Here is a 9,941-nt window from a genome sequence, read left to right as displayed (position 1 = left end):
ATGCTGCATCCCGAGTTGATTTCTATGGAGAACGAGGTATTCCGCGTCTACCTCGGCTGGACGGCGGTTCTGGTCATCAAAATCTTTGCCATGAGCATCCTCACGGGCCTCACGCGCTTCGCAACGGCAGTAAGTGCACTTCCTTTTCCCTCTGTTGCATCGCAGCTGCAAAAACCTGTTGACACTACTTTGACTTAAATATTTTTGTAAAATGAATAATTCAGCTCAGTTTAAGATTCCCTTTAAGGGTTAAACTCAGCTCATTAATTTGGTTTCAATTGTTGTCGATGGTATGGCTCTTGTCTTTAGCGTAGTGTCAACAGAGCATAAACAGTCTCGAACATCCCACATTTCTAGCTGTCTCAGAGTGACGCGACACAATTGCTTGTAGTTTTGAGAGAGCTTTTCCAGCAACAGAGAGAGCGAGAGAGAGAGAGTGATAGATATAAAGAAAACACAAGCACTAAAGCTCTCACAAGTTTAAATTTCACGGCGTGGGGCAGACCTGTCGAGCGAGCCGGCAGCAAAAATAGAAATTATCTACAAATCTAAAATAAATCTAGACTCAAGTGAAATATGGCCAGCGTTGTGGAACTACTCAGCCTTACTAACCCCGTGTTCAAGAGCTATGTGTTCTGGACCGGCGTTCTGGTTCTCAAAATGCTGTTCATGAGCGTCCTCACGGCAATGCAGCGCTTCAAGACGAAGGTGCGTGTGTGTGTGTGTGGCTAGGGCAGGGGCTGGGGCTTAGGTCAGAGTCTCATTTAAGTGAAACTTACTAATGGTGCCGCCACTATCTCTCTATCTCCTGACATTCTAGACCTTTGCCAATCCCGAGGATCTGTTGTCGCCCAAGCTGAAGGTGAAATTCGACGATCCCAATGTGGAGCGTGTGCGCCGCGCCCACCGCAACGATCTGGAGAACATTGTGCCCTTCCTCATCATCGGCCTGCTCTACACGCTGACGAACCCCAGCGCTTTCCTGGCCATCAATCTCTTCCGTGCCGTGGGTATTGCCCGCATTGTCCACACCCTCGTCTATGCCGTGGTCGTGATCCCCAGCCGGCGCGCGCCCTGTCCTTCTTTGTGGCAGCCGGTGCCACCGTGTACATGGCATTCCAAATCATGGTGACGGCTGCCTTTTAATAATTAGATTTACAAACAGCTAAATGTTAATGTACTTTTTTTTTATACATAAATGCATGTGTATGTAAAGCGCTGCAGCTGAAGCACAACGTCACGTACATACATAAATACATTGGTTTTTTTAAAGCTCTGTTCACACTAAAATCGATCAATGGTGATCTTCATGCTTTTGATTTGATGTTGGTTCATTTTAATCATAAAACTGATTGCGTTGTTTATTCCCCTACGTAAGAAAATGTATGAACAACATCTGATTTCCTTATTCAAAAGCTATCGGATTGAAGGGAGATTGTATTCAGGTTTGGCGCTTTTGTAAACGTGTTTAATTATGCATGTAATTAAGAATTTATAATAAATCAAGTGTAATTAAAGATCAAGCCATCGGTGTAAATGCTTCTGCTGCACTTTGGCTGTTAACCGGTTCGTTTGAGAGCAGCTGCTTTGTGTAGCTGCCCTGTTTACACTAAGCTGCGGCAAGACCCACACTACACTGCAGCCCTGGTAATTATTACCAACTCAATCCAATCACAGTAGCTTCAAACTGGTTGAATTAATTGTTTTATAAAATATTTAAATTGTATAACAACTAGAAACGAGCTTGAGTAGTGTAAACGCTTGTGCAGCGCTCTCTTGCTTAACCGGTTCTTGTTCTCACTCGCTCTCTCTCTCACCTGGTGGTGTTGCCTGTTGATATATACCGCTTACGGGAGAATTTCTTGAAGGTAGGGGCAACACAGTGATTGGCCTCTGAGTTACCACTTTGGAGAATTTTGTGAGTTCTGGCAAAGGCAATGTAATAGAAAGAAGAACAACGCCAAACGACTTTCTTGCAATCGAATTGTTCTGCCTGGCCATAGAGCTGGCTACAGGCTCCCTCAAAATATATTTCAGAAAAATTTCAAGACTTTTCTATGGCATAGGCCCCTAAAGAGCAGCAAACAGCTCATAGCCATACCTATTATAGTGATACCATGAACCAGCAGCCCAAAAACATTATAACCCGAATGGGGGCCGTTTCATTGGCACATCCATCGTGGCGGTCGGCACCAGTTCTCGCGCGCACTCTCGGTCCCCTCATTCGCCATCACTTCACACGTTTCGCGTTTTCTTCGCATTAGTAAGTATTTGTTTTAGCTGTAAACTGTAAAACTGAGCAGGTCTGATTCTTTGCTCTGGTCACTGCCAAGCTGCAGTTGCAGCCATCTCATACACTCTCCGTTGAGTAGCATTTGAAAATGCTAACGTCTCCCGCATCGACCTCCCGATGGCTAGAATACCGGCTTTTTGGCAACGAAAATACACTGAGTAGGGGGGGAAACATGTGCTTGTCTATTTTTTGTCTGTGCCTTTTTTTTGTTTGAGTGGAAACAAGAATACACATGCTTGTGTACATATGTATGTATGTAAGTGAGAGAGTGTGTTATGTGAACATGTGTGCATGAAAATAGATAATCAGGAGAGCAGGAGAGCGAAGCTAAAGTCCAGCTACAGTTAGAGCCTTGCTTTTCTCCTTTCTTTCCAGCGGGAATGCAAAAGGGAGAGGCAGCTAGAAAATAAGTGTGTTTACACTGGGAAAACAGTTTAGCATATTTAATATTACTATTAGTGTACCATTAGCTTTTGACCCGCTGTGGCGCACTTCAATGTGGTAGAAATCAATGTGGAACCCATGTGGAACAGGCCCCCTCTCACCGTTTTTTATTTACTCAGTTTCGAGTAGCGTAAATCACTGCCACCTGGCGGCGTACCTTATCTATAATGAATGCTCGTTAAAAAGTGCTAAGTGGTATATGGCACTCTCTACCCAAACAGAAGCAAGCGACGGCACACATTTGAAGACCTTTTTTATTACTTGGGAAGAGATTCCCAGGGGGATAACTAAACAACTATTCAATGTTTCCCCATGCTGAAATTAGATCTAAGATCATACGCCATCTCAAGATAAACTCTGTAATGGAGAAACGGAGTCACACTTGCAGGCTCATTATAACAGTTCTTACACATATGTACATATGTATGCATGTTGGTCGCTCTCTGAGAAAGCACCTGATTGACTCCCTGCGAGCGGCTCAGGTAGCAGTTCTAAGCAAGCTGAATTTGGTAATAAGGTGACGCTTCTCTCTCAGCTCTCAGAGAGATGAGCGATGGTACTGTTAGTTTTGTTGTTGTTTTCATCCAAACTGACAAACTATCGAATGGTCCTCGAAAGAGAGGCAGGTGTGGTGATGACACTTACTTTGCTTCGTCTTGCGTCAGCCAGTTTGATAAGGAAAACCTTGGAGACTCCTCCGCTCTATTGTCATTCATCCCCAAGGCAGTCGTAGGGAACTTTTCAACCACGTCATTGTCCAATAAATATTTCCGGACCTGACCTTTTGCTTCTGATTGAAAAATATAACTCACGATAATGCAGCCTACCATGAGATGACAAGAAATTGTTAGAAATCTGTAGCGTGTTTTTGTTATTTGGCTGATTAGGGATCACCAGAGGCCAGAAGAAGCCATCTGGCATGTGGTGTTTAATCAGCATTCAGCAATCAGTAAGCAGCATTCAGCATTCAGCAGCTCTTATAATTATTATTCCACTTCCGCTGATTTCATTCACGTAGAGAGATGTCAGCCAACAAGCCGTACCAGAGGCCCGCCGATTATATTGATCCTGGCACACCCTCCAAGTGCAAATGGCATCTGGGCACGAAGGAGAGGTCGCCGCACACGCAGCGCGGCATTGCACACAGGCAGAAGATCACCCCGGACATCCTCGAGGTGATTGGCTGCACGCCGCTGGTGCGGCTCAACCACATCCCGGCAAAGGAGGGCATCGAGTGTGAAATGTGTAAGTAATCATGAGAGTCCTTTTGTCTGCTCCTTTGATATTCATTAAACGATTCCTTCTGATAGATGCCAAGTGCGAGTTCCTGAATCCTGGAGGATCTGTGAAGGATCGCATCGGCTACCGCATGGTGCAGGATGCCGAGGAGCAGGGACTACTCAAGCCAGGCTTCACCATCATCGAGCCGACGTCCGGCAACACGGGCATCGGCCTGGCCATGGCCTGCGCCGTCAAGGGTTACAAGTGCGTCATCGTGATGCCCGAGAAGATGTCCAACGAGAAGGTGTCGGCCCTGCGCACCCTCGGCGCCAAGATTATTCGCACGCCCACAGAGGCGGCCTACGACTCGCCCGAGGGCCTCATCTACGTGGCCCAGGAGCTGCAGCGGCAGACGCCCAACTCGATTGTGTTGGATCAGTACCGGAACGCCGGCAATCCGTTGGCCCACTACGATGGCACGGCCGCGGAGATCCTCTGGCAGCTGGACAACCAGGTGGACATGATTGTGTTGACCGCCGGCACGGCCGGCACCATCAGCGGCATTGGCCGGAAGATCAAGGAGCAGGCACCGGCCTGCAAGATCGTCGGCGTTGATCCCTTCGGCTCCGTCCTGGCCCGCCCCAAGGAGCTGAACAAGAGCGATGTGCAGTTCTACGAGGTGGAGGGCATCGGCTACGACTTCCCGCCCACCGTCTTTGACGATGGTGTCGTGGATGTGTGGACCAAGATCGGGGACGCGGACTGCTTCCCCATGAGCCGCCGCCTCAACGCCGAGGAGGGTCTGCTCTGCGGCGGCTCCAGTGGCGGCGCTATGCAGGCCGCCCTCGACCATGCTCGCAGCCTGAAGAAGGGCCAGCGCTGCGTGGTGATCCTGCCCGACGGCATACGCAACTACATGACCAAGTTCGTCTCCGACAACTGGATGGAGGCGCGCGGCTTCAAGCAGCCCGTGAACGAGCACGGCCACTGGTGGTGGAACCTGCCCGTTGGCCAACTGGAGCTGCCCGCGCCCGTCGCCCTGCTGCAGTCCAGCGCCACAGTGGGCGAGGCCATTGCCCTGATGCAGCAGCATCGCGTGGACCAGCTGCCCATGATCGATGCTGAGGATGGGTATGTGGCAGCGTAGCCTCAAGGGAAATTCCCTCTCTAACACCTCTCCCTCGCTCTCTGTTGCAGCTCCATTTTGGGCGTCGTTGGGCAGGAGACGCTGATCAATCAGATCGTTAGCATGAACCGCCAGCGAACAGATCCCGCACTGAAGGCGCTCAACAAGCGCGTGATTCGCCTGGAGCCCACCGAAGTGCTGGGCAAGCTGGCCCGCATCCTTGAGGTGGATCCCAGTGTCCTTATTGTGGGCAAGAGTGCAGCCGGCAAGCCGGAGATCAAGTCGCTGGCCACCAAGCTGGATGTGACCTCATTCATTGTCTCCGAGAAGAAGGTGAAGACGGTGGCGGCCAATGGTAATGGCACCGCCACCAACGGCAACAGCCACTAAAGAGGACTTATCCTATCCATAAATGAAAGGAGCAACAGAAAACCACCAACCAGAATCCCAGTTTGTGTCCCATGTACTGACTGTAGCTGACCAGCTGATAACTTATTCGTCTAACTACCAACTCGCATGCATTTGTCCAATTTTTAATCAAAATGAAGAATTTTAAATATACACAAAAATTTGAATTTGTATTTGAATTCAAAAATAACGTTGCAGGAGGTGCTGCCAACTGCACGCGAAAAGTGATCGTAGATGGCGCCCAAAGAGAGTTTGGTTTTGTAAATGTCCACTAGCGGGCTAGATTAGATTACGTGAGTGTCACTAGATGACGCCAGTGGTCACTAGATGGCGGCAATGATGGTTTCTGTGAATTTCAAAATGTTTTCAAAGTGCCAACAAATTTGCTTCAAGTGCGAAAAACATTTCTGCTTAACAATTCTTCAGGCAGATTCATCTTTCTGCTTTACATAAGAACAAAATGTATTGCGATATCTTTCTGCAGTTTCTGTTTCACAATTGAATGGGAGCTTTGGTTGGGTTATGGGTTAAAAATTTCAAATTGATGAAGATCCCCACACCCAAAAAATGCACGAAACTCCAGTTGCAGTGGTTCAGGTTTGTCATAGGAGTACATATAATATATATTTCGATCTTTTCGCTTACACAATGTAGGATATTGGGGGCGCTCGCCTTTCGAGGGCAACTCACTAGAGCCCACACACACACACACAGACAGTGTAGAGAGTATGTGTGTGTGTGCTCCTGCCATCATTTACAGTTGGGACAAATACTAGAGGCAAAAAAAAATGAAATGATTTTAAAACTAAGATTATGCCCCACAGGCATAAATGAGAGAGAGAGAGAGAGAGTGGCAGCTAGAGAGCGAGACAGGGCGCGAGATTACTAAATGCGGTTTCCGTAAGATAGAGAGGGATAGGGAGAGGCTAATATACAAGTACACACCCACACAAGAGAGACAGAGATAGCTGGAGAGGGACAGGGAGATGGAATGCTTGAAGGGTTTCATGGGCGTATCGCCCCCTAGACCCCGCGATTGGGCAGATCCTTGACCTTGTAGATGCGCACCAGCCAGTGCTCCGTGGTGTATGCCTCCTCGAGGACATCCAGCTCAAAGTCCTTGTTGCCAATTTCAGCCGCACGCACCCTGTCATAGCCCTGGGCCTTGCCACCCTCGGTGTACATCTGGCCGAAGCGATAGTAGCACATCTTGTACATGAGGCAATTGAGGAGCGTGGGTGAGCCCTCCTTGTCGACACGGAACTCCCCGTTGGCCGCATAGTAGTCCTTCTCCTTGATGTGCGCCCCACGATCCGTGCTGCCGCCGATGCGCACCATCCACAGGAACTTGTTGATATCGTCCGAGGAGTAGCCGGTGAGGCCGCCAAAGATCACCAGCACATAGTCCACATCCAGTTCGCGCATTATCTCGTAGGCCTTCTCCTCGGACGAGGCCATGGCCTGGCCAACCCGCGATATATGCGTATTATTCCACGTGTTGTTGTCCACCAGAATCGTGCGATTAGCCATGGCGGTGATCTGATAGCCATAATCCCACCACGACATAATACGAGCATCCTGAAAGTGAGAGCAACAGATGAGCGAATTAGTTGGGATTCATTTTCAAAGACTTAACGACAATTTAGAGATTTAATTTCGTCAGATAATTGTTTTAGTACTCATTATGTTTCATACTCTTCCTATCAAGAATTTACAAAATAGTCATCATTGAAGGGGGTTTGGGGGGATTTAGTTGGAGAATTGTTTGCCTTACCTCTGGTGTGTTCATCTGCAGCCAGTAGTAGGCCTCTCGGAAGTCATCGAAGATGATGCGACCACCGTCATGGGAGCGTGCACTGAGCACAATGCTGGGCGAGGAGTAGGCCTCCGAGGTGACCCACGTGCAGTGCAGTGTGTAGACAATCAGCATCATTGTGATTATGCCCACAAAACCGATGGCCACCTCGCTCTTGACGCCACCCGTCTGCTGTTCGAGCTTCTTGTGATGCCGCTTGCTATCCGTGGGCTTGGCGGCGCCGCCCGCGTCCACGCTCTTGATGTACTTGGCCAGCAGATGCGAGATGGCGATGCCCGACAGCACACACATCACGGGAGCGAGCACCAGCATGAGGCGCACCATAACCCCGGCAAAGTAGATGCTCGTCACGCCATACAAAATGATGAATATGTTCGAATCGGTGAGCTTCGAGAAGCAAAAGTAGAGGCCCGCGGGAAAGAGAAACACCAGAATCTGCAACGAGAATGGAATCGAAAAGGATTAGTTGTAGCAGCAGCAGCAGAATGCCGCCGCAGAGGATCGTGTGTCTGCCTTCAGCGATCAAAGTGCTGGGTAATCATGCAATGCATTAAGTCGCAACTCATTCGCATCGTTGGTTTTCATCACTGGCGGATCAATGGCAATCCCCCGTCCCCCACAGAGCAGTAAGCAGCCCACAAAAACGCACTTGAAGATCAAAGTAAAATGATGACCAGGAGGTGGGCTGATGCTCCGACACGGAGGCAATGATGGGAATGTGATTCTTGGCATAGGACGGATCCAGCAGCGAGTAGAAGCGTCCCGTCCAGGGCGACACTTTGCCGGTAATCGTCAGCAGAGTGCCCACGACCAGCACCAGTGTGAGCATGCTCGACACCAGCGTCTTGAAGAGCAGCTCAAAGTGATCCTTGGGTATGCGAGAGCGCAGGTAGTCCACAAACGCATGAATCTGGCACAGACCAAAGACGCCCAGGGCCTGCAAAAGTGCAAGAGAGAAGCTTTAAATGTCTGATCTTTCACTGATCAAAGCGGAGGGGAATGTAATCGAATCTAAGGATCAAATCAGTTCGGTTTGTTCGTACTCATTATGTTTCATACTCTTCCTATCAAGAATTACAAAAGTAATCATCATATTTGGATCCGAAAAGGGGAGGGGACGGCAATTCAAATTTCAATTTGCACTCACCAGCATATGCTCGGAACTCTGAATGGGCTGGAAGCCCACAAACGATATCTGCATGGAGAGTATGGTGCCGACGCAGTAGAGCGTGCTGTAGGCAATGTAGATCCTGTGCGAGAATCGTCCGGTGATCATCAGGGCCAGCACATGAAGCGGTATCAGATTGATGAGGAACACATAGCCGCCCCACGACGACACCATGTAGAAGTAGGCCAGTGCGGACATGGCCGACCAAAAGATGGTGCCCGTCTTGACCGCCTTTATCCACAGATAATAGGTGAACAGCATGCAGAAGATGGCGATGCCCTCATTGTCGTAGGACCCGGCCACCGACCGCGATATATATCCAGGCACAATAGAGATCAAAGCGGCAGCCACCAGGCCAGCACCAGTGCTCTGTAGGGATACAAAAGTTACAACCACGTGCACGACAACATAACATAACCTCCAACGGAGGGACGGGGGAAACTTACATGAATTTCCTTGGTCAGAGCGTAGGTGACCAGCACGGTCAGGGAGGAGAAGAAGGGGGCCAGGAAGACGCACACATTGCGTATGTCAATAGTGATGTTCAGCAGCCACATTATCCGGTACAGGGCCGCGGATGTGAGCATCAGCCCCGGGTAGATGGTGCCGCCGATGATGCGGCCCAGCGGATACCAGGCGCGCTCATCGAACCAATTGTGGAACTTGTAGAAGCCCTGCTCGGCCAGGAACCGCGTGGTGCGGTAGTTGAAGTACGGATCGAATTCATGGATCACACTCTCGAAACGCAGCACGGAAAATAGGCGCGTGGCGAAGGCTGCAGCCGGAAAGAAAAAGAGGAGAGCGGTCGATTAGGCACAAATGTTCGCCTATCGATTCGGTGACTATCGATAGGGGAGCGCTTGAACTGGTTTGCGGTGACCACGAACCAGCTTTGAATGTTTGGTTCTTTTTTCCAACACGCCCACACACACATATTTTAGCTTCTTGAAATGCATTTCATATGCATATGGCGGTACTTACACAGCACTGCGGCCAGTATAAGGATGACCAGCCTGAGCAGATGCTCCTGCTTTTCCCAGGTGAGGAGACCCTTGGCCCTGCTGGCGACGCTACCGCCCACGCCTCCGCCAATGTCCACGGCCATGGTTTTGCCGGTCGCTGTATGCCGGTTGCTGGGATTTGGGGTGTTGCGGGACAGAACTACACGTAGGTAAGGGCTCGGGTTACAGCTCCAATGCACGCGCTTGTCCTGCACATTACCTGCACTGGCTCACAGTTGATGATGGGACCAAAAAAATACTTTTAAACTGCGCGATGGAACTATATTCGTGGCAGGAACTCAGCAGTGGTAGGAATGTTGGGACGTTCATGAACGAACAATGAACGCCATTGTCACCGTGAAGTTGATGGTTTTTTGCTATCGATATAAGAAGCGTATTTATAAAAAGGTTGCAAAGAGAGTTACCTAGAGAGGGTATTATCATAAAATATTACTAAACATTTT

The 9,941-nt window shown here is 49.3% G+C and overlaps 3 protein-coding genes and 2 non-coding genes across 5 annotated transcripts; 2 read left to right on the top strand and 3 right to left on the bottom strand.

Moving 5' to 3' along the window:
* The first annotated feature begins 495 nt into the window (after positions 1-495).
* Positions 496-1,157, top strand: LOC117903487 (microsomal glutathione S-transferase 1). The gene is given in 3 exon segments (XM_034815554.1): positions 496-708; positions 821-1,052; positions 1,055-1,157. Coding segments are annotated over 3 exon segments (456 nt in total). The 5' UTR covers positions 496-576; the 3' UTR covers positions 1,147-1,157.
* Positions 1,158-2,116: 959 nt separating this feature from the next.
* LOC117903476 (cystathionine beta-synthase) lies at positions 2,117-5,643 on the top strand. Its single transcript, XM_034815531.1, has 4 exons — positions 2,117-2,263; positions 3,756-3,982; positions 4,048-5,089; positions 5,156-5,643. The coding sequence occupies exons 2-4, from the start codon at positions 3,760-3,762 to the stop codon at positions 5,472-5,474; spliced, it is 1,584 nt and encodes a 527-aa protein (XP_034671422.1). The 5' UTR covers positions 2,117-2,263; positions 3,756-3,759; the 3' UTR covers positions 5,475-5,643.
* Positions 5,644-6,138: 495 nt separating this feature from the next.
* Positions 6,139-9,831, bottom strand: LOC117903474 (dolichyl-diphosphooligosaccharide--protein glycosyltransferase subunit STT3A). Its single transcript, XM_034815530.1, has 7 exons — positions 9,698-9,831; positions 9,458-9,637; positions 8,923-9,251; positions 8,456-8,845; positions 7,958-8,245; positions 7,267-7,743; positions 6,139-7,070 (listed from the first exon to the last, which is right to left on the bottom strand). Exons 2-7 carry the CDS (start codon positions 9,579-9,581, stop codon positions 6,516-6,518), a joined length of 2,163 nt encoding a protein of 720 aa, XP_034671421.1. The 5' UTR covers positions 9,582-9,637; positions 9,698-9,831; the 3' UTR covers positions 6,139-6,515.
* LOC117889651 lies at positions 7,145-7,227 on the bottom strand. The gene has a single exon (XR_004648528.1). It is a non-coding gene; the product is annotated as a small nucleolar RNA Me28S-U3344 (small nucleolar RNA).
* LOC117889650 lies at positions 8,326-8,408 on the bottom strand. The gene has a single exon (XR_004648527.1). It is a non-coding gene; the product is annotated as a small nucleolar RNA Me28S-U3344 (small nucleolar RNA).
* Positions 9,832-9,941: the final 110 nt, after the last annotated feature.

The sequence above is a fragment of the Drosophila subobscura genome, chromosome A (genome assembly GCF_008121235.1).
Source record: "Drosophila subobscura isolate 14011-0131.10 chromosome A, UCBerk_Dsub_1.0, whole genome shotgun sequence".
In the NCBI taxonomy this organism is placed as follows: domain Eukaryota; kingdom Metazoa; phylum Arthropoda; class Insecta; order Diptera; family Drosophilidae; genus Drosophila; species Drosophila subobscura.
This window is presented reverse-complemented; position numbering and strand designations above follow the sequence as displayed.